At 38.5% G+C, this 27,957-nt stretch overlaps 1 protein-coding gene across 4 annotated transcripts in view; it reads left to right on the top strand.

Annotated features, from left to right (window-relative positions):
* LOC136232389 (uncharacterized) overlaps positions 1–8,279 on the top strand; it is a 30,860-nt gene extending 22,581 nt beyond the window's left edge. For 3 of the 4 annotated variants that reach the window (XM_066021517.1, XM_066021518.1, XM_066021519.1), the window contains exons 13-14: positions 7,521–7,593; positions 7,843–8,279. In XM_066021517.1, coding sequence (XP_065877589.1) covers positions 7,521–7,593; positions 7,843–8,011 — 242 coding nt within the window. In that variant the 3' untranslated portion in view covers positions 8,012–8,279. The remainder of the gene's footprint in view (positions 1–7,520; positions 7,594–7,842) is intronic. The other variant, XM_066021520.1, reaches the window with a different exon arrangement.
* Positions 8,280–27,957: the final 19,678 nt, after the last annotated feature.

Below are 27,957 nucleotides of genomic sequence, written 5' to 3' on the forward strand. Positions count from 1 at the left end.
CTGGACTGTGAAATTTCAGACCTTCCTGTTGCCTTGAAAGTGCATCAGCAGCCCTATTCTCACTACCTTCTTTTATACTGAATGATGTAATCTAACCCCAAAAGCTTAGAGATACCCTTATGTTGTAAATAGGTATGTAATTTCTGCTCTAATAGATGCTTGCTACTTTCATGGTCTGTCTTAATTATGAAAGTAGAATTCTCAAGATAGTGTCGCCAAGCAGAGCATGCTATGGATTGCTAGAAGTTCCCTCTCATATGCAGAGAGCCTTTGATTTCGAGGACTAAGGGTCTTTGAAAGATAACAAATGGGTCTCCCGTTTTGCATTAGAACTGCCCCTATGCCAGAGCCACTCGCATCACATTCCCGTGTGAATGGCTGGTCAAAATTAGGAGTGGAGAGTACAGGAGCTTGAGTCGTGATCACCTTAAGCATCTCGAAGGCAGATTGAGATTTAGGGGTCTAGTTAAAACTATCCTTCTTCAACAAATCTGTGAGTGGTTTGCTGATAGACCCATAACCCTGAGTGGTATGTAGGTGAAACTTGGGGTATATGTTTGGCTAAGACTGAATTTTTAGGTACCTCAGAAACAGACATTAAAAAGAGCCTAGCAGTAACTCCCTTCCATCCCTTAGACACTAAGTGATTTATACTTTTAAGAGACATAATCTTAAGCTTACTGCTCTCAGACATTCCTTATAACTCTAGAGGCTTGTTATCCTTGTGAATAATCAATTTATTGAACTCAAAATCAAAAGTAACGGGTGTATGGCTCCTCATCCAGTCTGAACCCAATATAAGATCATAATCCCCTAGTTCTAAAACTCTCACAGGAAATTGGAATTTAGAGTTATGCATAGACCATGAAAGCTCATCGCATTTTGAACTTACAATTAGTTGTCTGCCATCTGCTACTGTAAGAGCTGCTGGTTTGACTTGTAACAGGGGCAATTTGGTCTCCATAGCTATCTTTAGATCTATGAAGCTATGCGTGCTTCCACTGTCAATGAGAATCATGATGGCTCTCTTATTCAACACCCCTTTGAATTGCAGGGTATTTTGAGTAACCCCTCCATCTAATGCATTGATAGACAATGAAATGGCTTCTGTACCCTCTCCCTGCACTTCATTGCCATTAGCCTCTAGTTCTTCCACAATCTCCCCTTCCTCTTCTAAATTCAAGGCATTAAGCTTCTTAGCAGTACACTGGTGGCCTAGAAAATACCTTTCTCCACACTTCCAACAGGCCCTGGGGTTTTCTTATAGTTAAGGGTTGGTAATGGGGGTTTTGGGTCAGGAGGTTTAGATATGAGTGAGGAGGATATATGAGAATTTAGAGGTGTTGTGTTTGGTTTATAGGTGGCTAAAGGAGTAGGATTCCAAACCTTACCGGGAATGGTTGGTTTGAAGGTTGATTTTGGCTTGATTGCATCAATCATCTCCTTGATGTGACTCTCTTGAAGCTTAGCCTTCTTGATAGCAGTGTAAATATCTGCTGGTTCAAAAGATCTTACTGCTGATCTTAACTCAAGTTTTAAACCAGAAATGAAACTGGAAATGTAAAAGGGTTCAGTGAGGCATGGATGGAACTTCTCCATTTTTAACTTTAATGCCTCAAATTGATCCTGATACTCACTCACTGTGGAATTTTGCTTGAGTTGAGTAGTCTGTTCAACCACATCAATGACTTCAGTCTCTTGAAATCTCTTGACTATTTCTTCACTGAATTCCTCCCAAGTAGCAACATGATGAACCTTATTCCAATTCTTGAACCATTTACCAGCTCTTCCCTGCAAATATATTCCGACCACAACTTCGAAGATCTGAAAATATTTCTGACATTTGCTAATCCAGTTTTCTACCTCAACTCCGTCAAACGCAGGTAGTTCACATTTCGGAAGGGAGGTCTAGTATTAGTTTCACCAGAAAAATTTGGGGTTATGAGGATTCCCTTGTCAGAATGGTTTCCGGATGAAGGGGAAGCTCCATGAGAAGAACTCTGGGTATTGCAAATTAAAAGAGATATATTAGAAATAGAGTTCAGTTGATCTTTCCTGAACTGATTCTGCTCGTGAATGAGCGTGTCAATGTTGATTTTGGGCAGTTTGACATCTTGGAACAAGGATCGCATTGAATCCAACTGCATCGTCGTAACCTCTGCTTGCTCCTTCATTTGGGCAGTAATCGCCTTAACTTGCTGCTCAAGACTTTCCATGAATCTTTTGGTAGCTGCTCTAGTTCGTTTGCCAGTGTTACTGGCCATTCATTAATCACCGGCCGGAGGTCGATGATCTCTAATACCAATGTCAAAACTTAATGTTCTGGTGTGAGAAAATGAGAATAGAAGAGAAGAGAAAAGAAGATAAGAGAGAAGATAGACAGAGAAGAGAGAATTAGGAGGAAAAGAGAAGGAAATTCTTCATTAAAATTCAGGAATGACTACCAGGTACATATATGACCCCTAATGTAGGAGTGAGGACAAAATTGGTTACAATGGACAGCTGCCCTTCTGGACAGGTGGATAATTGCCTCACTAGTGTCCAAAATTGATGATTCTAGCTACTTTAGCTAATACAACCTTTAGGGAAATAAAAAGTGCACAGCAAGAAAAGCATAAAGTAAAATATCATAGCAAAATAACAATAACAGAATTAACTAACAAGGCTAATATCACAATTAGTCCTTGGGCTTTTTCCCCTTGTAGTATGTGTTTTACCGTGCCCAAACAGTGGGCTTGATGGTTAAGCTTGGTAGAATTTTGGTACAACTCTACCCACCACAGTTCTCTTAAAATGTCTCCCTTCCAAGCCCTCTGTGGTATCGCTCAACTTCTTATACTTCCCTCTCAAATCTCTAATGTCGCTGCTGTTACAGATCTGTTATAGCTCGCCATAAGACGAACACTTCGTCTGCTCTGAATCGTATGAAACAGATTGCTGATCAGTGAAGGAATTTGAGGTTGGTGATTGGGTTTTCCTCGAACTCCAACCCTACAGACAAAGTACCTTGGCCTTAAGGTTATCTCTCGCGTGGGAAAGGTTGTTATCAGTTGCAACTTCCTCCTGACTGTCGTATCCATAATGTGTTTCACATTTCTCTCTTGAAGAAGAAACCAGGTTCTTCTTCAGCTCCTTTTACATTCTTCCTCGCTCCTTTTACACTCTTCCTCCTATCTCAGATGGAAAGTTTGTGATCACATTCTTCCTCGCTCCTTTTACACTCTTCCTCCTATCTCAGATGGAAAGTTTGTGATCCAACCGGCTAAGGTATTGAATACTCGCAATGCAATCATATCTGAGGAAGTTGTTCCTTAGTTGCTTATTCAGTTCAAAGGTATGCCCACAATTGATGCCACTAGGGAACCACAGACCACCATTGTAGCTTAATTCCCTGATTTTTTTTATCATTCTTGGGGACAAGAATGCAATAAAGGAAGGGGTATTGTTACATATCAGTGTAAAAGGAAGAAGTTGAAGGACTAGAAGTGAGATTTACCCTTTAAATGTGTTTACATTCAAAATTAGTTATTTTGTTATTGCACTTGTTATTTCGTTTTTCCTAAAAGCCGTTTACATTTTCTATATAGGCAGTTTTGGATTGTTGTGCAGTTAGTTATTTACAGCTGTCCTGTTGTAATCGTTTCTGAGCTCATGGTTTTATAGGGGCCGTGCTTGTACGTTTACAGTATCGATTATGAATGATGATAATTCTCTTTGTTCTTCGTAACATTCTTCTTCTCCCTTAATTTGTTCTTCCTCTCTTCTATTCTATCCTTTCTTTATATCATACATGAGCCACCAATTAGAAAATCAACTCGTTCCAAACAGCAACCGGTTTGGATGGATGACTTTATTGTCAATACAACCCACACCAATTCTCTTACTTCTCAAGTCAGGTTCAGTCCTCATTATCATGTTTTTCTCACACAGATTAAAAAAGTCAGAGAACCTCAGACCTGTGCTGAAGCACAAAAGGATCCAGCTTGGATTGCTGCTATTGATGCTGAGTTATCAGCTTAGAGAAGAATGAAACTTGGCAGCTCACAACTCTTCCACCTGGCACGAATACCATTAAATCTAGATGGATTTTCAAAGTTAAGTATAACTTAGATGGATCAGTTGAAAGATTGAAAGCCAAAGCCAAACTTGTGGCAAGAGGATATAAGCACCAATATGGAGTTGATTATAGTGAGTTTTTCTCCAGTATCAGAGGTTGTAACAATTAGCCTTTTTCTTGCTATCGTAGTAGCAAATGGATGGCCAATTCATCAAGTAGATATCAACAATGTCTATCTTCATGGCTCTGTGGATGAAGAACTCTATTTGGAGCTTAGGGTACACAAGCTAGCAAACGACATGTCTGTAAGCTGAATAAGTCACTTTATGGCCTGAAGGAGGCGGGAAGACAGTGGTATAAAGAATTTACTAGTAAATTGATTGCTTTTGGATTCACTAAATCATAGCATGACTACTGTCTATTCACCAAAGCAACTGAAACAAATTTTCGGGTGGTTGTTGTTTATGTTGATGATGCATTAACTACTAGCTCTTGTGAAATACTTGTTTTTGAAGTTAAAAGAGAACTAGATAACGCATTCACCATTAAGGCCCTGATTGTTTGGGGGAAAATATTCTGCAGGAAAATATTTTCTTGTTTGGGCAGGAAAATAAGTCAAAGGAAAATAAGTTAATGAAAAATGAAAGAAGAAATAAGGGAAAATGTTTTACCCTTTTCAAAAGGTTAAAACATTTTCCCCAAAACATACGCGTTTAGAGAAAAATGAGGAAACCGTTAAAAAATGTAAAAATACAAAAATATGAAACATAAAAAAACATGAATAACGTGAAAACGTTACAAAACACGAGAATATGAAAAAAAAAAGCGCAAAAACATGAAAATGTGAACAAACCTGAAAAACACAAAAACGCAAAAAAAAAAAGCACTCTCTTGAAAAAACACAAAACATGAGCAACGCGAAAAAGTGAAAAAACGTGAATTATACAAAAACGCGAAAACGTGAAAAAATACGAAAAACGCGAAAACGCGAAAAATGCTAAAACACAAAAATGTGACAATAAGTGAAAAACGCGATAAACATGAAAAGATGAAAAATGCAACAAAACACGAATACGTAAAAAACACAAAAAACATGAAAAATACGAAAAACATGAAAACGTGAATAACACGAAAAAGTAACAAAGTGAGAAAAATAAAAAACGCGAAAAAAAAGAAAAAGGGAAAACACGATAAACCGAAAAACTAAACGTGAAAACACGAAAAAATGCAAAAAAACACAATAACGTTAATAACACAAGAAAACGTACAAAAAATGCCAAAAATGTGGAAAAAAAAACGTTTTTCGTGTTTTTAACATTAATTTTTTTTCACATTTTCGTGTTTTTCCACTTTTTTTTCATGTTTTTAATATATATTTTTTAACTTTTCGTGTTTTTAACAAATTTTCACATTTTCTTTTTGTGTGTTTTCACGTTTTTAGTGGTTGAAAATATTTTCTAATGTTGTAGCCAAATACCAAAAAATATTTTCCAGAAAAATATTTTATTTTCCTGGACAGTATTTTCCATGCATAAAATTTTCGAGAACACAATATTTTCTCCCAAACAAACGGGGCTTAAATATCTTGGTTATGCTCGATTCTTCTTGGGTGTGGAACTAGCAAGATCTGGTGAGGGTTTGTTTTTCTCTCAACAAAAATACATTTTGTTACAAGCAAAAGTTGTCCAATGACCACAAGTCTTTTGTTTGAGAGATATAGACGGATTGTAGGAAGGTTACTATATCTGGGTTTCACAAGACCAGATATCTCCTAAATAACTTAGGAATTGAGTCGGTTCATGAATGCTCCTTCAGAAGTTCATATGTTGATTGTGTTACATGTCCTACCGTATCTCAAAGGAAATGCAAACTTGGGACTATTTTATCATAAAGATAATGATTTTGAACCCATTCGCTACTGTGACTCGGATTGGGGGAGATGCAAAATTACCAGAAAATTGGTGACTCGTTATTGTATTCTTCTTGGAAAAGCTTTGATTCCTTGGAAATCGAAGAAACAATCAATTGTTAGTCACTCATCTGCAGAAGAATTCAGAATTGAAGTTACATTGCCTATCCCCATGCATTGCGACAACCAATCTGCTATATACATAGCAGCAACCCTGTTTTTCACGAACAAACAAAGCACATTGACGTAGATTGTCACATTGTGCATGGTCAATATGTCAATGGTTTTACTGTGACTCCATATGTGTGTACCAAACTGCAATTAGTAGATTTCTTAACTAAGCCTCTCACTAGTTCTTCTATGGCTTCAATGTTATGCAAGCTTGGAATGCATTTGCAGATTGTCAAGATTGAGAGGGGAGTGTAGAGAATAAAATAGAATTATCATTACTATAATAGTTCAAGGAGTTTTGTGTAATTGTGTATAGTGTGCTGATGTGGGCATATTAGCTACCTATATATAGAATGTAATCGTTACTTGAATCAATAAGATGAAATATCCAATTTCTTCTCCTATCCCGTGCTTCCATTTCTACAAGATTTTCCCTATGATTAGGTTCTGAGGGGAAGTTGCTTATGGTTTACTTTGATGATTTTGGGGCTAGGGACTGATTCAGAAATTTATGCTAGTGGGGTTTGTATATGCTAACTGCATATATTCTGCACTTTTATAGTTATCATTTATGTGTTATTGTTCAACAATAATAATCACCACCAAGCCTTTGTCCCAACTAGTTGGGGATGACTATGTAGATCCTATTCTCAATCAGACCTGCTATTGTATATGTGGTAACTATATGTGGTAACTGGTATAGTTAATTAAAATATTTCTTCTAAGACTTTCTGGATTTTATATGGAATCATGTAGTTTTCATTTGAGTTTGTGCTGATCTTGATCGACTAATTGGGATGGAAAGCAGAACCAAATTTTACTTTAGCAATATGTACGAGTGCCTCTTTGTTTAGTTATTCCGTACTTGTGAAATGCATCATTCAATTAGATTTCAGTGTTATACGTCTCAGCTATCTGTAATCATAAAGCATAATAGCCTTAAGCAGATTGTATGGTTTCTGAATCTTAGAAGGCAGTTTGCCCATTTTCTAGAATTGGGAACTTCATTTTTATCTGAAGACACAACAGCTTGGTCCCAAACCAAGTAAAATGTGACCAATCACTTCATATTTGGTTGGTTTTCTAATTCATGCTTTAACCGGAAGTAATAATTTGGGTAAGCAAAATATGCTAAATGGAAGAATGGAAGATATGCTTGAATGGTCATTGTTAACCTGCAGACCTGAATATGCTGAACAATGACTAACCTTTTTGTCGAGTGTGTTCATACTAGTGCTTGTTCAATTATGCTTATCTTGAGCATATCGTTAACCATTTAAGTTCAGATCTTAATGTCATTAACAGTACACACATACATACTGTTTTGAGTGTTAATTGGCTACTTGAGAATGCCAATCAAGTAAAAAGTTCATTTTGCTGCAGCTATCAGAGATCGTATTATTGGAAAGACACAATATGGATTTGGTATACGTGTTGAGAATCTCAGAGAAGCCAGGTTCATGAACTTATATTTTCTCCTTCTAAAACTTATTGTATCTTCATATGTCCAATGGTTATTGATAATGACAGGGTTGAGGATGTGCTGAATGTTGTTCTAGTTTAGTAGATTCTTTTTAATTTTGAAATGGGGATAGACTCATGTTAGCAAGCTTGTATGAGCTTAACTCTGTATGATTGCAGTGCAGGCTTTCTAGATTTATAGTGTGTGAAAGAATTTTCTTGTTGTTTGATTATATGTGTGCAGCTATCAACGAGCGGATCCAAATTTCGTTATGCTAACACCGAGCAAGGAGCATTTAGCAGCGGGCATACATTGCGACATTGGAAAGAGACCGATGCTCCAATCTGACGTAGATGCAGGAAATTTTGATGGTTTGCCCAGGGAGCTGAGACCTCTGGAAAAGATTTTGTAAATTTTTGTTTTGGTCCTTTTCTTTCTGAGTCTTTCAAGACTGAGTAAATAGCTGAACTTTTTTTTCGGATTTTCCATTAGCAAGCAAATGTTCTGTTTCCACAGTAGCGAATCATTGCAACATGTTAAGTAAAATTTTGCACATATATTGTTTTAGGTCTTTGTGTTGATCTAAAACTGAGTTGAACATCATATGCTGGTTTATATGGAATTTTGAGTTCATTGGGTTCAGAGATCAAATACCAAAAAAAAACTGGATTTGTTTCTTAGGTAATTATTATCTATAGCGACTTATAATAAATTATTATTATCATAATGTTGTCAACTCCGCCTGTGAGGGTCACTTGGTGACATTTACAGCCGGTCCCAAGCCCGGACAAAGGAGGAGGGTTGCGGTAGGTTTGTGGCGGCCAGCGTAAAACTTAGCCACATCTTATGACATGAACCATAATATGAATATCGTGGGGGCGTTCCCTACTCAGCGACGTGCTGCACTTCTTAGACTCGGGTGTAGTGAAAAATATGCAAGGGTTGCTAGGTTGTCGCCCCGAAGCAGCGCGCCACCCCAAGACCCGGGGGTGGTGTCAAATATGCAAGGGTTGCGGGTAAATAAGCTAGTCCATGGTAATGGTAGGGGTAGGGGTAATAGGTTACGCTTTGGGACATGGAACATAGGCTCTTTGACAGGAAAATTAGCTGAAATTGTAGATGTTATGAAGAGGAGGAGAATAAATATAGTGTGCCTACAAGAAACCAAGTGGGTTGGAGCCAAGGCTAGAGAGATAGCTCCTTGGGGTTATAAACTGTGGTACTCGGGAAAAGATAAGGGTAGAAATGGAGTAGGTATTCTTATTGATAGGGAGTATATTGATGGTGTAGTAGCGGTGTCTAGGAAGAACGATAGGATTATGAGTGTTAAGCTTGTGATAGGAGATGAGGTTGTGAATGTCATAAGTGCATATGCGCTACAAATAGGATTAGATGTCTCTATAAGACAAGCTTTTTGGGAGGACTTGGAGGAAGTGGTGCAACAGGTTCCTAGCGATGAAAATATGGTACTAGGTGGTGATCTCAATGGACACGTAGGTTCTAGGCGAGATGAGTTTGAGAGTGTTCATGGAGGGTATGAGTTTAGAGATAAAAATGGAGCAGGAAATGATATCTTGGAATTCGCATCAGTCTATGACTTGAGTATCATGAACACATGGTTTATGAAAAGAACATTCCACTTAGTGACTTATCGGAGTGGCGGTAATGCGAGCCAAATTGATTTCTTCCTAGTAAGGAGTGCTTGGGGAAAGAGTTATATTGATTGTAAGGTGATCCCTGGTGAGAGTACGACAACCCAACATAAAGTAGTGGTGCTTGATTTTCGAAGTAGGAGATGTATGAGAAAACGAACACCACACGTGGAGACTAAGATTAAGTGGTGGAAACTACAAGGGGAGAATCAACAAATATTTGTGGATGAGATGATTAAAAAAGATATTTGGACATGCAATATGGATTTAGATATAGATTCGATATGGACTAAGATGGAGCATAGTATAAGGGAAGTAGCGAATGAAGTTCTAGGGGAATCTAAAGGTAGCATGCCACCAGGTAAGGACACATCTTGGTGGACAGAAGAAGTACGACAAGTAGTAAAGAGTAAGCGAGAATCCTATAAAATATTAAGGAAGTGCATGAGTGATGAGAACTACGAAAAGTACAAAGAGGCTAAAAGGGAAGTAAAGAAGGTCATACGAGATGCTAGAGCAAAGGTGAATCGGGATTTGTACACAAGATTGGATATGAAGGAAGGGGAAAGAGACATATATAGAATTGCTCGAATGAGAGATAGGAAGACGTGAGATCTCGAAAAAGTTAAATGTGTGAAGGATGTGGACCAAAAAGTCCTAGTTGGAGATAAGGATATCAAGGAACGATGGAGGTCCTATTTTGATAACTTATTTAATGGAGATCGCGGACAAGAGGTTGGATATATAAGTATCCCTCACGATATGATAAATCGTGAATGCATACGGAGAATTCAAAAGGGTGAAGTCAAAATGACATTAAATAAGATGAGATTGAAGAAAGAAGTAGGACTTGATGGCATCCATATTGAGATTTGGAGATGTTTGGGAGAGAGAGGAATCGAATGGTTGACGACGTTCTTCAACAAAATTTGGAGAAACAATAAGATGTCATCCGAATGGAGGAAAAAGTATCCTAATCTCGTTGTATAAGAACAAAGGCGATGTCCAAGATTGTGCAAACTATCGAGGAACCAAATTAATGAGTCACACTATGAAATTGTGGGAGCGAGTGATCGAACAAAGGCTAAGGAGGACGGTGAAGATCTCGGAAAACCAGTTTGGCTTTATGCCGGGAAGATCAACTATGGAAGCCATCCACCTAATGAGACAATTAATGGAGCACTATCGAAATAAGAAGAAAGACTTGCATATGGTTTTCATTGACTTAGAGAAGGCATATGATAAGGTAAGGGAAGTACTTTGGTGGGCCCTAACAAGGAAAGACATTTCGCGGAAATATGTTGACATCATAAAGAACATGTGTGAGGGAGCACGCATGAGTGTACGCACCAGTGTTGGGAAGACTGAAGAGTTCCCTATTACGATTGGAGTGCATCAAGGTTCTGCACTAAGCCCATTTCTTTTTGGTTATGGATGAACTAACGAGTTCACTTCAAGATGGTATTCCATGGTGCATGTTGTTTGCAGATGATATTGTGTTGGTTGATGAGACGAAAGAAGGCGTGGAGAGGAAGTTGGAACTATGGAGACAAACCTTAGAATCTAGAGGCTTTAAGCTAAGCCGAAGTAAGACAGAATATTTGGAGTGTAAGTTTAGCGGCGATAGGAGTAGGGAAGCATGGACAATCACCCTAGATGGGAGAGTTGTTCAGGCATCAGATTGTTTTCGGTATTTAGGATCTATTATCCAAACGGATGGAGAAGTGGATGGAGATGTTGCTCGTAGGATTAAATCTGGTTGGGCGAAGTGGAAGAGTGCTACAGGTTTCCTTTGTGACCCCGACATGCCAAATAGATTGAAGGGAAAATTCTACCGCACGACAATCAGACCAACACTGTTATATGGTACGGAGTGTTGGGCAGTGAAACACTGTCACACTCATAAGGATGTCGGTGGCGGAGATGCGTATGTTGAGATGGATGTGTGGTCATATAAGAAAGGATCGGGTGAGTAATGAAATAATTAGGACAAAAGTAGGGGTTACATCTATTGAGAATAAAATGATGGAAACCCGACTAAGGTGGTTTGGCCATGTAAGACGTGTTAGGAATAATTGAAATTACGATAAACGAAAAATAAGCAAACACACAAGAATTGTTAACCCAGTTCGCCACTCGATTAGAATGACTACGTCTGGGGGCACTACCAAGCCAGGATATTTCACTATAATGAATGAGATACGGATTACAGAGAAAGATGTTACATTTATACTCCTGAAACTCTAACCGTCTGAAACCCTATCGCTGCAGTTGGGCCCATCGCTTCAGTTGGGCCTATATATTTTAGTCTCCATAAGCCTAACAAGACGAAGAGCGCTTGATGCGCCGGTTAGGAGGACTGAAAAGTGGCAAAGGGATGTAGTGGTGAGGGGTAGGGGAAGACCTAAGCAAACTTGGAGGAGGGTGATCGAGAGTGATATGAGTGTATAGGAGATTGAGGAAAATATGGTAGTGGATAGGAAAGAGTGGAGGGAGAGAATTTGTGTCGCTGACACGACTTGATTTCACGGTTTTATATGATGGTTCATGTTAGCCGATCCCGAACCATTTCGAGACTAAGGCTTTGTTGTTGTTGTTATTGTTGTATTATCGTAATGTTGTCTATAACAACTAATAATAGATTATGGTTAATATTGTTATAAAGTATGATTTGTTTTTATAAAAAAGACTTAATGCATCATTAGCTCCCTGAACTTGTCCATAAAAATAGACTGGCTCTCTAAACTTTGTTCACGAGCTATCTAAATTTGCTTATTTCGTATCATCGGTTTTCTAAACTTGTCTATGAAAATAGATTAGCTCGACAGCTCCATAAACTTACTTATTCCGTAAAACTAAATACAAAAACTTATTAAAGCTAAATTCTAAAAATACATGTTTATGTATTTGATTGGTAATTTTTTTTCTCTTCTCATACCTTTCAATCTATTATAAGAGTTGGTGTTGTAGGTTTGAAAGATCGAATGGATCGAGAGTTAGTATTATGGTTTATATATTTAATTGTTATGGAATAAGAAAGTCCAGGGAGCAGGTGAGACACTTACAAAGTTTAGAGAGCTAATCTATTTTTATGGATGATGATACGAAATTAGCAAGTTTAAGAAGTTGGTGAGATACTTGCAAACTTCGAGGAGCCAATTTACTTTTATGAACAAGTTCAAAGAGCTGGTGATGTAATTAGGCCTAAAAAATATCAGCGTACTTGTAAAGGGCCAAAAGAGAAGCGCAACATATAAGGTAAAATCATTTAAGGTCTCTAATTATTTTGATTTTCAAGCTCTCCGATTTTTATTTTAACATATTAGACCTATTAATCATTTATTTTTAGTAATATTAAATTTTCTTATATCAAATTTGTTAGCTCTTAAGAGGATGTTTAGTTTATATTTTGGAATGTCAAAATCGACATTTAGGAAGCGTTTGGTTTGAAATTGGAATTATAATGTTAGGGATTCTAATATTACGAAATAGAAATTTGAATGGTAGTTTTGATATCATGTAAAATGACATCACATGATGATGTCAACTCTACCCATTTGAGATTAAAATATACGTGCGAATGAGCTTGCCAAAAGGGAAAGATTAGAGCTCTGGCCTCCTTAGATAGAGAAACCTTCGAGAATCTTACATGATAAAGGATTCCTTGCAGGATTTAGATTCCTTAAGGGACATGTATCTTCAATTCATAATTCCACGTGATAAAGGATTCCTTGCATGATTTAGATTCCTTGAGAGACATAGATATCATCAACTCATAAAGATTCCTAATCAGATAATGCCTTAACATAAAACTCATATATATATATATATATATAGGTATAAGCAAGGTAAGGTACGTTAACTATTATCTTCCAATAAGTCCATACCTTTTGATTCGATCTAAATAACAAACTAATTTAGGCATTGGAGCGGGTTTGTCGGATCTTAGTTCTATCTAACCTATGTTTCTATTTTACAGGTTATTAACGACGTCGAATTGCTAAGGCGATTTGAACATGTAAGCAAGATTAAGTAACCGGTTATCAAGTTTTGGTATTTTATATTTATTTTTTTAATTAATTAGCCAATAATAATATGATGCTACTAAAATAATATATCATATATAATATAATATTTCTTATTACATATATATATATATAAGCAACTAGTTTGAAAAAACATTTCAGATTCACATCTTACACAATTTTTATTTATTATATTTGATAAATAAAAAGGAAATGAATCATGATTCTCATATTCGGGAAATGCGATTTTCATTTCTATATTAATATTTTTATTCTCATTCTAAGATATGTTATTTTGTGAATCAAACACCCTCTTAATTTAGATAAAATGATATTATTTATTTCACTTGTGTCTAAAATTTTATTTTACAATTCAAAATAAGGTTTCGAAGTTTTTCTATTGCCATATTATATATGAAAAAGATGAAGAATGCTTTTTTATTTGAATTTATGTTTAAAACTGACTTTTCTAGTCATTAGTAGTTTAACGTGATATGATGACAAAATTGAATATTTGAGATTTGGCTTAAGTAGCTATTAGTAAGATCCCTTTTGCTTGGGCTCGATTTTTTGATCCCACTCGAATCCTATTCTAGTCAGGAGTCTGACATGCGTAATGATCGAATTACCAAGACATACTAATGATGGAGCACGGCGTGGAGCTAAAGAATGATCATGTGCATATGTCAATGAAGTTTCGCGCAACATTGAATAGATTAATGAAGGACATTGGACCGACCACGAAACCATTCAAGAGGCACCAACGCTTAGTCAAGTGGCTCGAAAGAAAGAACTAGTTTATTAACTTATTTCAAGTCCTCGAGCATGAAACTTATCCTGTAGTATTTATTGTACAAGACTAATCCAACTTGAGTTAATTAAAGCAAACTTTGGACATGCATATGTATGGTATATATATAATCCATTGGGATCTTTACTAATTCTGATTTGAATTGGCTCATATCGTTTATTAAGTGGTCTTAGTTTATTTTCGTTCAAGTCTTTAATTTAAGTAGGTTGTTTAATTTATTGGAAAAAGTATAAAAATAAACTTTACATTTTGGTCAATTTGCAAAGACGTTTTCCGTGGTTTAAAAGTTTGCAAACAGACGTTGTGCTCATAGAAATTACATCCAATACTGGTCGAATGTTGTGTTCTAATTGAACTTGAAATGATTAGGCAACTTAAGTGTAGCCTTTTGCAAACATTTAGCCTTATTCATTGTTAAGCCTAAATCCTTTGACATTTCCTCTAGATTAGCCCATTTGAGTCTTTATTTACCATTTTCTTTGATTAACCATGTTACAAACCTTAGCCTTCTTAAATATCCTTTTTCACCCAAGTTAATTGACTCGAACTAATTTTGACGAATTTTGAGACACATCTAGCCTTCAAAATATCCGTTAGCGATTATTAAAACGGTTGTAGTATTAATAGAGGAATCAACCTAACTCATCTGACTTTCCTTTTTTCCATCTATCATTAAAAAAAAAGCAAAACCAACAAAAGAAAATAAAAATTCTAGAGAAAAAAAGAAAAGACATGCTTAGACTGTTAGTTGCTTCCCGAATCAATTCACAAAAACAACCTTGAGCCTATATCTTCCTACACATAGCGGAAAATGTGTCCCTATTTCAGTAATCTTGATTAATCGAGTCATTAACTTCTTACCTATAATTTTCCTTTTTTCTACCCTAACATTTAGCCGACGTTACAACCCAATTAAAGACATTTCATCTTGTTTAATTTTAACGCATTAATTTTGACTGGATGGATGATGCAATCCCAACGTGACCACATTGTGCGATAAAATGTAGAGCGATCACAAATACAATATTTACACAGAACATTTGAGTGACAGAGTGGCCACCTATGAGCTATCAATTCTAGTTCCTTTCTCTCGTTCTCGTGAAGTGTTGATCGATAAATCGCCTCATCAGTTTTGGAGACTCGTCTGAGGTTCATTGTATTTTTAATTGCAGATTTAGTAGTTTGAACTGTTGTGAATTATAAAGTGCAGATGACTTTTGTTTTCGTATGGGTGCTATTTGTTGATTATTCCCTATTTTGGATTCTGACTTGCTTGAGGAGAAGCAAGATCTAAGTGTGGGGAGGTTGATATCTCCCTATTTTATAGTGTTTTTTTTGTGTTAGTTTAGCTTGTTCTAGCTTAGTTTTTGGTTATTTTTTATGTCAATTTAATAGTTTAGGGTTAATTTTGTCATTTTATCTTTCTCATGGCATGATTAGTGTTTTCAGGAACTTTGGGGGACCATTGAAGCACTGTTGGACGAACCAGGGACCATTGGAGCACTTTTAGGAGTTTTCAGCACCATGGACAAGACGTCTCGGTGAGACATATTATGTCTCGCCGAGACATCCCTTGTCTCGGCGAGACGAGACGGAGCCATGGTGACAAGACACTCACTGTCTCACCGAGACACCCCTTGTCTCGGCGAGGAAGGCACTCCCAACGCCTTTCCATTCTCTAAAACGCGAATTATTAGCCCTGGGACCCACCGAAGACATGACAAACTTCCATTTTTACCCTTGGTACATGAGGGATTTCTCCAAAACACTATAAATAGGGAGTTATCTCTTCTGTATGAGGTTGAATATTTTTAGATCAGATTTTCCTCCCATAAACATTTTAGCTTTTTAGTTTTTTTAGCTTTTCCATTTCAATTCTGTATTTCCTTTTTCCGAAGAATAATTGACGGGTGAATTGATCTTCTATTTTGTAAACGGATTTGATAAATCGGGTTTTGGATTTCTCTCTTCCCTTTTATAATAATTGAAGATGTTATTCAGTGTTCATATTTGCCCTGTTTTTATGATTAGTTTGCCTATGAACTAATCCTTCATCCAGTCTAGGATGGGGTGAGATTGATTGTATGAATATGTATGCTTAGGAGCCTAGGGTTTATGTATTGCTATTGATTGATTGATTTATGCATTCTTAATGCCTTGAGACCGACAAGAGATAGGATTATAGATAGATATGAGACCGACAGGAGATTATCTAGTCTGAACCTGCGTAAATTGACCTCGCAAGGACATTAGGAGTGCGGCTTTGTGCCTAGGCTACGGCTTTAGGCTTAATCAAGCTTTGCATGACCTATGTTATATTGCTTAACCAAGCTATTAACCAAATGCATGTAAATAGGTTATATGGATCTTAATCACATTCGTATTTCTTATTAGGGTGATTACCATCAGTAAATAGCAAGGATATAAACCTGAACCCCCTAAAATCATACATAGGATTCAATCAAAGGATTCCATATCCTAGATTGCGCCTACCATTACTTCACATTCTACCCTATTGATTGTTTATTTTATAATTACAGCTCAATTAGTCAGTTAACCAAACTCCAATTTTATTCAACCCTCTAAACAATTAAATCAGCCTAGGTAGATTTACCGATTACAGCGAATAGTCCTTGTGTTCGATCTCGTGCTTAGCACATTATTACTTGTTGCGATATGATACACTTATTCTGTTAACTGCTATATATTTTACAAGTATCAGGTGTTGGTCCCGTGTAATTAGTTCCAGGGGGTTAGGAACTAATGTAACTTTTTCGCTTAATTATGCTGACTTAATCAATTCTTTAAATTGCTTAACTCAGTTTTGGTCAGCACGGCCGAGAGAGATGTAAGACAGCTTTAGTCAGAGGCTGACTAGAACCGTTTTACTTGTGAGTTGGGAAATAACACTTAGGTCAGCTTCCAACTCAGCACTCTGATTACTCAGTGTCAGCTTATACAATTTATATCCTGAGTAATTTAAACAAGCAACACATACATATATATATTGAGAGAAAGAGTTAGAAATTACTCAGCAGACTTATCCTGGTTCGGCCTCACCGCTTACGTCCAGTCCCCAGAATCCTTCCGAGCTTTTTCAATCCAATACTGAGCTCTTTAAAGGTAGAGCACAAACCGTTTACAAAGCAGTTAAGTATGCAAGAGTACCTTCCTCAATTCGTCTACTCAACCCCACTAAGCGCTATAGCCAAACACTTAGATTTTCTCTACCACTGAGTACTAAAACCGAGTACTCAACACCACTCTCTCAACTTTTACAATTGATAGAGATTTGTTCTTTCTAGATGAAGAACACTTTAGATGAATACAAATTCAATCTAGACTTTTACACATAGGATTTGGGTGTAAGTATTTGCTTTTTCTTGTTTGTATGTTCTTGTATGTATGCTTTTCTCTTTTGTATTTCGGCCAAAGATCCAAGTGAAGAACTTGTCCTTTTATAGTGAACTCTGAGGCTTTAATCATTTGAATTCGGATGTATCTGTTGAATCCAAACATTCTTCATGCGTCATTCACTGGTCAGCATACAGCTTTTGCAGGCCAATCCTATCGTCTGAAATTAGCAGGCGTCAGGCTTATCTTCTTCCTCCAGGTTCGTGTTCTAGCGCTAGTTTCGTCTTTTAGCCAAATTCCAGTTGACCCATGCATCTCGAAACTGTCTCCGTGGGTAATTCCAAAGCTTTTGAATTGGCGCAGATCACTGTCGGATCTTGTCTTTTAGTTAACGGATCATTGACGTTGTCCTGATGAACACTCAGCTTGACTTTGATAGACGTTGCCTTCGATCTTTGTCTCTGGCGAGGCTAAGTCACGTTCTACTCAGCTTCTTCGGTCAGCTTCGTCTTCAAGCGTTTGTTCTGAAGAAGACTTATCTTCTATCATGTTGAGTTTACACCTATACTCAGCTTGTGATGTGTCTCATGCTGACTTCATCCTGTCTTACTTTTTATATCTGTTCTCATTTATAATTATACTCAACATTGAACAAACACATTAGTACAATTAAATTAAAGCACATAAATTTAATTGTCTTAATCATGGGATTAACTTAAATAATTTTGTCAAATCAAAATCATGTGGAAAATATTTAATTATGGAACTCAGCATTGAGATTCCCCATGATTGAATCATTTTTCATACTTCTGAAATTTCTCCCCCGTAAGGGTTGCATCTTGTTGACTTAAATGAACTCTAAACCTTCTAAGATTTAATCGAGTAAAATCAAGACATGCCTTTACTGACTTAGTTCAATTCTAGACCTTCCAAGATCTAATTTAGATGAGCCTAGGTCAGCTTACAGGAGAGTTCAATACTTGGAACATATAGGTATTACTCAGAGTTGCACATAGGTATCAGAGTTATCATATAGGTACAAAGTTATGTGTGCTGAGTAAGTTTTACTTGTATGTTTCTTATGTTCACAAGATTTAATTTGTTGTTCAATGATAGATCAGCATAACAACACAATAGGTAAGCATCGCATATGTAAGGTCAGTTTGGATAAAAGATGCATATATATATGTTGGTCAGCTTTAACAGAACACGTCAGATAAAATTACAAGTCAGGAGCTAAGACTAGCTAATCTATTTCTTCATGTTAACTTGAGCTTGGTTAGCTTTTCCTTTATCCTTGGCGATTCTTTGTTGCTGACCCTGATTGCCCGGAATAGCCGAAGTTGAGCTAGGCTTCAGCTGAGTTCCAGACCCAGATGCCTCCCCCGTTTTCTGCTGAGTTCCAGCAGCTTGTTTTTCTTTCTCCCCCGTTTTGCCAGCAGCATTAGATGAAGGAGGAGTAAATGTCCCTTGAAGAACAGCACGAGTCAATTTTGATGAGTACATTTGGAGTTGACTAGTACTTTCCTGAAGACCTTTGAAGACTTCCATGCCATCGGTCATAGTGGAAGCGGGGATCCTAATGTTGGCACTGAGCATACTTAAAAGATACTCTTAAGATTTCCCGATCCAAGTTATAGATTCAGTCATCTTGGCATATGATTGATGATACATTTTGAGCAATACAGCATCATAGAACTGACGTTGAGCATTGGTATGCCGAACTTGCGCAAATGTGGACTGAGTGTACTTCAGAATCTCATTGGTCTTTACTTGGTCAGTGTCCATTTCCTCTTTGCTCAGGTTGAGTAGGCAAATGGCTTCACCAATTTGTTCGATGGAACACTGAGAGGAGGAGGAGATTAGTTCACGAGCCCCGGTCAGCTCAGAGGTCAGCTGGGTGAAGTGTTGATTGACCTCAGCAGAGGTTGCATATGTTGAGTTCGCAGCTGACAAGGTATTGAGTTGGCCCTGGATGGATTTCATATGATTTACCATCGTCAGCTGGAGTTCAGCCAGCTTCACTATTGATTCTTGCTTGGGTTGGTGAGAAGTAAAAGATGTCATGACACTCATTAAGTCTTTGAGACCCTTGATTTCAGTCAGAAGCTGAGTGACAGAGGAGATGTGTGTAAGCTCAACATGATCAGACCCAGCATCATCGGTATGAGTTTGATGAATATCCTGAAGTAAGCCTTGAGTTGAGTCAATGATTCTTCATCCAGAATCAGTAGCGTGCAAGTAAGTATATGATTCACCAGTTTCTGGTTCAGAGGCCGGAATATGAGTAGCACCAGATGGAGGAGGTGTTTGGTGATGTCCAAAAACAGAGGTGCCAGCATGATCAGCAGCTGGACTTTTATTCAGGTCACCAGCAGGAACTGACTGGTTGTCATTCTGCGTTGAAGGATTAGGAAGAGGTGGATCAGCAGAAATATTGACCTGCTCAGCGTCAGTCTGAGGTAAAGTAGATTGTGGAGGTTGAGGCAATTCAGAGCTGACTTGAGTAGGATTTTCCTTTGCTAGCTCGTTTTCTTGAGCAGCTTGGACTTCGAGCACTTGCTCGACAGAAATTGGACCTTGAGGAGCTTTGGGGTTGGCTTGTTCCTCAGCTTGAGAAATAGAGGCTTGTTTTTCTTTGAGTTGTTCCGGAGTAGGCTCAGTGACAGTTGAGAAGAATTGAAACTGAAGTTTGGTGAGGTCTGTGATTGGTTCCCTCAACGGAGACTCGTCCAATAGGTCGATGAACTTTGGTTTCTGAGCCTTACGCTTGAGCCGCTTGCCTGTGCTGTCCTTGTTTGTTTGAGGAGAGGGATCAGCAGTGATAGAGTCAAGAGACTCAAAAGAGGAGTTCAGCCCTAGGTCAGCATTGAGATCTTTCACAGCTTTGTCCTTCTCTATTGACTCAGCTCGGTTTTCAGTCTTCTCAGCATCAACTGTTTTATTTTGCTCAGCAGTAACTTTCTCACATGGCTCAGCAGAGCCTGTCTTGTCAGCATGAAGCTGACCTTCAGTATTACCCAGTTCTTCTTCCTGGTCAGTGGGAGTCTTTTCAAGGTCAATCTCTTGACTTCTCACAAAGTGTGAGTCTTCGGAGACTATAAAGTCAAGAGGAGGTGCATCAATCAGCTTCAACCCAGAAGTTTTCTTCTTCTTTTTCAAAGGTTGCTCAGGGGTTTCTTCACTTTCTTCCTCAAGCTCAACTTGCCTTTTCTCCGCTGACTTAGGTTCCTCTTGTGCTTGCTCAGCAGCAACTTTCTTCGCACTGGAGATTATCCGAATCTTTCTCGGAGCAGTGTTGATATCTCTTGCGGATTGGTCAGCTTTCCGCTTCTTATCTTGCCTAGTGCGGTCAGTGGGTTTTACCATTACCTTCTTTCCTTTCTTGGTTGGCACATCCTGTGCTTCTTCAACCAGATTATCCCCTTCTACATCTTCTTCAACCCTTTTTCCCTTCTTGGACTTGATGGGTTGGTCGTATGCTAATCCGAACAGCAGTGCCGCTGTGATTTCTGTTCCCCAAGTCTCAACTTCTTCGACCGTGCTTACTTGATGGTCCTGGAGAATTTTTGTGATGAGGGAGCCCATCCTGAGTTTCCTGGTGCTCCGTTGGAATGCGCCGATAAGAAATACGGGCATGTTGAGCGGTTTGTAGGTCAGCATGTGCCAGATGAAGCACTGCTCAAAGTTTGAGGCCGATGAGGAGGAGTTGACCTTTGGGAATAGGAAGTTGGTCAGGATGTAATGAGCCATTTTCTGAGGCTGACCCATGCACGTGCTGGCTATTTCTCCTTTATGGGTTTTTGGCTTACAGAACTCAACAGGATAGTCAATTTTGGCGTGGTCGTTTGTGGTCCTGAATTCTGTACCTTTGGTCGGAAGCTTTAGCAGAGTTGCGAGATAGGATGGAGTGATCGTGATGTCCTTGCCCTTGACCCTGGTCACTAAGTGGTCAACATTGTCCTCGTTAACCCTGAGGTTTGTGTAAAATGCCCTTACCAACTGTGGATATGTGTTTCCGGGGAGAGAGAAGAGTTCAGACCAACCGTTTTTGGAGATCCATTCACAGAAGGCTTTCTCAGCCTCTACGAACCCTTTAGAGAACCAACGACAGTGGAGTACCTCACAACCCTTAACGATGTTGTATACAGGGAGGAATACTTTCTCCTTAGGTTGCTTGTCCTTCTTCTTTTTCTGTTTCTTTGACGGAGTTGCCTGGTCAGCTTGAGGGTCCTTGCCAGAGGTGCTGACCTTAGATTGGTCATGTTGACCATGTCCTTGAGACTCAGTTGAAGTCTCTTCATAGTCCTGCTGAGCAGGGGACGGAGGATTTTCATCGGAGTGATTTTTGTCGTAATCGGCACCGGAGATGTTCTGAGAATCGTCAGACATGATTTTTGAGAGATTTTGAGAGGAGTTGGGATTTAAGAGATAGAGATAGATTGAATGCCAAAGATTTCAGGTGTAAAGAGAGTTTGGTGGGAAATCATCCACTATTTATAGAAATGCCGAGTTGATCTGATACGTTGGAATGGCAGTTTGACCTCGAGATGATCAATCGATAGTTATTCCTGGCATTTATGACACATTCGGCGCATGTGTTTTCTAATTATTGCGCTTACGTCATCCTAGGGGGCTACTTAATGCGCGTGCTAGCATTAATTGTATAGGAGAGTTTACTCAGTTTCTAGAATGCTAACCATTTGGTGTTCTGAGTGCTCAGTTTTACGTAGAAAAAGATTTCGTCATGCTTAGTAACTCAGCTTATGATAATCACTCAATATGTATGTCTACTCAGCATAAGGTGATTTTATATTATTCATGTTAGCTCAGCATGCAATAGTTTACTCACTAAGCATAAGACACTCAGCGTGTAATAATCACTCAACATTCAATTAGACATATAATTTTATTGAAGAGGATTAGACATACCGATAGCTTCCCTTAGTATGTTAAATTGCTCATGAGCCAGAGGCTTCGTAAAGATATCCGCAAGTTGTTCATCGGTTGGTACATAAGTCAGCTTGATCTCACCCTTGAGTACATGATCCCTTATAAAGTGATGCCTTATGCTGACATGCTTCATCCTGCTGTGTTGGATTGGATTTTTGGATAAGTCAATGGCACTTTTGTTGTCGCATTTGACTTTAATTGTTTCTGTTTGTACTCCAAAATCCTCCAGCTATTGCTTAATCCATAGGACTTGTGCCACATAGCTTCCAGAAACAATGTACTCAGCTTCAGTTGTTGACAGGGCCACTGACGATTGCTTCTTGCTGAACCAGGATACTAGACAGCTTCCAAGGAAGTGACACCCTCCTAAAGTACTCTTACGCTCTAGCTTATTTCTAAAGACCCATTTAGTTCCTATGGTCTTTTGATTCCTAGGTTTTGGTACTAAATCCCATACCTCATTTCTTTTAAATTGATCAAGCTCTTCTTGCATAGCATTGATCCAGAATTCGTCATGCTCAGCTTCGGTGAAGTTCTTTGGTTCATGGACTGAGACGAACGCAACATTGCTAAGATATCTCCTGAGTTGATTTCTTGTCATCAGGTTGTTCTCAGCAGCATCAAGAATGGACTTCTCCGAGTGTCCTCTTAGAATTTTGATCTCTTTGGGTAATGTTGAGTTGTCAGGAGCAGGTGTTTCAACAATCTCTGCAGTTTTAGATTGGTCAGCAAAGGTCATTTCAGGTTCGTTTTTACCTTTGGTCAGCCCATGTGGTAATGACTCAGCGGCTCCATTTTGGTCAGCGGAAGCTGAGCCTGGGTCATCTTCGGCAGACTGACTTGACTTTCCTGCAGGGTCAGTTTCATCGAACTCGATATGGACAGACTCTTCTACAACTTGAGTTCGTTTATTGAACACCCTATATGCTTTACTGTTAGTTGAGTACCCTAGAAAGATTGCTTCGTCAGCTTTAGAATCAAATTTGGCAAGGTTGTCTTTCGTATTGAGTATAAAGCATTTACAACCAAAAGCACGAAAGTATCCAATGTTGGGCTTTCGTCCTTTCCAAAGTTCATAGGGGGTTTTCTTAAGAATAGGTCTAACTAAAGCCCTATTGAGTATATAGCATGCTATGTTGACAGCTTCACCCCAGAAGTACTTTAGAAGCCTATTCTCACTCAGCATTGTCCTAGCAATTTCGACTAAAGTTATGTTCTTCCTCTCAACTACCCCATTTTGTTGAGGAGTTCTAGGAGCAGAAAAATTGTGATCAATGTCGCTGACTTCACAGAATTCATCAAATTGTTGATTTTTGAATTCTCCACCATTATCACTACGGATGTGAGCTAATTTTAAATCTTTGTCATTTTCAAGTTTTATGATCAGTGTTGAGAACGTCTCAAAAGCTTCATCCTTACTACTCAGTAAGATGACCCAGGTGTATCGAGAGAATCGTCTACAATGACCAAGGAAAATCTCTGACCGCCCAAGCTGAGTGGATGGTCAGGTCCGAAAAGATCCAAGTGTAGTAATTCCAATGGACATTTGGTTGAGACAATGTTTTTACTTTGAAAAGACTTTTTGGTTTGTTTACCTTGCTGACAAGCATTACATAATTGATCTTTCTCAAATCTAAGTTTGGGCAATCCCTCAACTAATTGTTTTCTTGCTAATTTGACGCATCATATTTTATTTTGTGATGGCATACATTCATGGCGTGGCCAGCTTTACCACAGAAGTCACAACAGGTTACCCTTTGAGGGTGATTTTGTTTTTGGTCAGCATGATTGTGCTGAGCATGCCAGCATACCTTAGTGGTATGGCCTTTCTTTCTGCAAAAGTCGCATTGGACATTCCGCCGAGTATACCAACACACATTAATGGTGTGCCCTCTTTTCCCACAACAGTCACACTGACTGTTCTGATGAGTGTACTGTCTATGCTGACCAGTACCTTGATACTCAGCATTGGGATAGAACCTTTTCTTAGTCGATGTACTCAGCTGCTTCTGTATGGTTGTGATGTCCTTTCTCAGCTTCTTAGAGTCTCATTGGACTTCAGAGACAAATCCATTCATTATTTTTAAGTTTTCATCTTGCCCAGTGTTGTCCTGAAGGAGATGTCGGATGTCACTCATTTTGACTTCCTCGATCTCATCACATCGCCTGCTGAGTGCTCTAATTTTCTTATTAAACTTTTTGGTCAGTGTATAGAGATCACTCAAGGCGTTAACCATTTCATTTCTGAGCAAAAGAAGAGATGTTACCTCATTGGAGTGGTCCTCTTGGTCAGTGTCATCTAAGAGGTCAGCTTGCTCAGATCGGCCTTGGTCAGCAGATTCGTCCTCCATAAAACATATGTTTGCAGACTCCGTGGCATCAGCTTCTGATGAGGTTGACTCATCACTGTCACTCCATGTTGCCACCATTGCTTTTCTGCTGCCTTTCTTTTCTTTCTTCAGAGTTGGAAAGTTTGATTTAATGTGCCCAGTCTGATGGCATTCAAAGCATGTGATAGGCTTCGAGCTGTCCTTTTTGTATCTGCTGTCGCTGGACTCAGCTTTGTACTTATCGCTTCTTCTGAATGGCCTTTTGCTGTTCTTGTCATTCTTTCTGAACAGCTTCTTCATCTTCCTGGTAAACATGGCTATTTCCTCATCATCCGATGAGTCAGCTTCTGTTGAGTCAGCTTTCATGACAAGAGATTTCTGCTTCTTGTCTTCTGACTTTTCTTTAGCTTCAAAGTTTTTCATAGAGATCTCGTGGGTCAGCAGCGATCCGGTCAGCTCATCGTATTTGTACGTGGTCAGGTCCTGAGGTTCTTCCACGTCCGTTTTCTTAGCTTGCCAGCTCTTGGGTAGACTTCTCAAGATTTTCCTTCACCTGCTCTTTTTCTGTGAAGTTCTTGCCGAGTCTTTTCAGCTCATTTATGATGTTGGTGAATCTAGCGTTCATTTCGGAGATGTCTTCATTGTCATTCATCTCGAACAGCTCGTATAGTCTCATGTGTTGGTTCACCTTTGATTCCTTGACCTTGTTGGTACCTTCATAGGTCACTTCTAGCTTCTTCCATATTTCCTGTGTTGACTCGTAACCTGAAATTTTGTTGTACTCTGTAGCATCTAATGCACAGTGAAGCATATTGATAGCCGAAGCATTATTTTGCAATTTTCTAAGGTCATCTTCTGACCACTCAGTTTCACTCTTAACAACTTTCTCATTGTTAACCATTTTGTAAGGCACAAACGGGCCTTGAACTATTGCAAGCCATGCACTCATGTTTGTGGCTTGAATGAAGTTTTTCATCCTGTTCTTCCAAAATGTATAATTGGATCCGAAGAACAAGGGAGGCCGACTAATAGATAATCCCTCAGGGAGTATCTATGTTGTTTGATTTCCAGGAAGGAAACGAGTGCTGTTCTCAGCCATTTACAGGGATCAGCTCAAGATAGTTTTATCTTTGAGTAGTGAGCTATTGTGCTCTGATACCACTTGTTGGTCCCGTGTAATTAGTTCCAAGGGGGGGGGGGGGGGGTTAGGAACTAATGTAACTTTTTCGCTTAATTATACCGACTTAATCAATTCTTTAAATTACTTAACTCAGTTTTGGTCAGCACGGCCGAGAGAGATGTAAGACAGCTTTAGTCAGAGGCTGACTAGAACCGTTTTACTTGTGAGTTGGGAAATAACACTTAGGTCAGCTTCCAACTCAGCACTCTGATTACTCAGTGTCAGCTTATACAATTTATATCCTGAGTAATTTAAACAAGCAACACATACATATATATATATTGAGAGAAAGAGTTAGAAATTACTCAGCAGACTTATCCTGGTTCGGCCTCACCGCCTACGTCCAGTCCCCAGAATCCTTCCGGGCTTTTTCAATCCAATACTGAGCTCTTTAAAGGTAGAGCACAAACCGTTTACAAAGCAGTTGAGTATGCAAGAGTACCTTCCTCTATTCGTCTACTCAACCCCACTAAGCGCTATAGCCAAACACTTAGATTTTCTCTACCACTGAGTACTAAAACCGAGTACTCAGCACCACTCTCTCAACTTTTACAATTGATACAGATTTGTTCTTTCTAGATGAAGAACACTTTATATGAATACAAATTCAATCTAGACTTTTACACAGAAATAGGATTTGGGTGTAAGTATTTGCTTTTTCTTGTTTGTATGTGCTTGTATGTATGCTTTTCTCTTTTGTATTTCGGCCAAAGATCTAAGTGAAGAACTTGTCCTTTTATAGTGAACTCTGAGGCTTTAATCATTTGAATTCGGATGTATCCGTTGAATCCAAACATTCTTCATGCGTCATTCACTGGTCAGCATACAGATTTTGCAGGCCAATCCTGTCGTCTGAAATTAGCAGGCGTCAGGCTTGTCTTCTTCCTCCAGGTTCGTCTTCTAGCGCTAGTTTCGTCTTTTAGCCAAATGCCAGTTGACCCGTCCATCTCGAAACTGTCTTCGTGGGTAATTCCAAAGCTTCTGGATTGGCGCAGATCACTGTCGGATCTTGTCTTTTAGTTAACGGATCATTGACGCTGTCCTGATGAACACTCAGCTTGACTTTGATAGACGTTGCCTTCGATCTTTGTCTCTGGCGAGGCTAAGTCGCGTTCTACTCAGCTTCTTCGGCCAGCTTCATCTTCAAGCGTTTGTTCTGAAGAAGACTTATCTTCTATCATGTTGAGTTACACCTATACTCAGCTTGTGCTGTGTCTCATACTGACTTCGTCCTGTCTTACTTTTTATATCTGTTCTCATTTATAATTATACTCAACATTGAACAAACACATTAGTACAATTAAATTAAAGCACATAAATTTAATTGTCTTAATCATGGGATTAACTTAAATAATTTTGTCAAATCAAAATCATGTGGAAAGGTGTTTCAACATCAAGATCAATCGGTATAACACCATAGAATTGGAAGCAATTGCAAATGTAATTCATTTTTTTTCTTTTCTTGCTTTATACATCAATTTTTTTTATTCCTACCTATCTAATCATGTCTATGGAAGATGAAGATTTCAACTTTAATAACAAAAGGTTATTTGAGAAAAGGTTGACAAGTTGCAACTAGTTCTAAACAATGTGGCACAATGTTTGGATCAAATTGAACTAAATAACCAAACGAACTAGAAAGCCTAAATCTAATCTCGAGAAAGATTATGTGGATGAATGTGCATCTTCTCATACCAGGAGAAGGCTGCATGAATATGATATTTTGAACCCAATCAAACCTAAAATCCTTTCATTCCAATGTAGGTCCTAATTTGTATCTGGAATGGGTAAGAGTCGATGCCATATTTGATATCTTCTATTATTCTAATGAAAAAAAAAATCAAATGTTTTCAAGCTAATCGATGGGTAAATTTCATCAATGGTGTACAACATTTGCTTCATTTCACATTTTGGTGTACAACCTTCAATTTGTCTCACTAATATGTACGAACTTATAGGTGACCTCCCACTATGGTGTACAACAGGTAAAAATGACCGGTCAACCCGAAGTTAACGCGCCAAATCAGCATTTTTCATAAAATTCATTAGTAAA

This window comes from Euphorbia lathyris, chromosome 6, assembly GCF_963576675.1.
Source record: "Euphorbia lathyris chromosome 6, ddEupLath1.1, whole genome shotgun sequence".
In the NCBI taxonomy this organism is placed as follows: domain Eukaryota; kingdom Viridiplantae; phylum Streptophyta; class Magnoliopsida; order Malpighiales; family Euphorbiaceae; genus Euphorbia; species Euphorbia lathyris.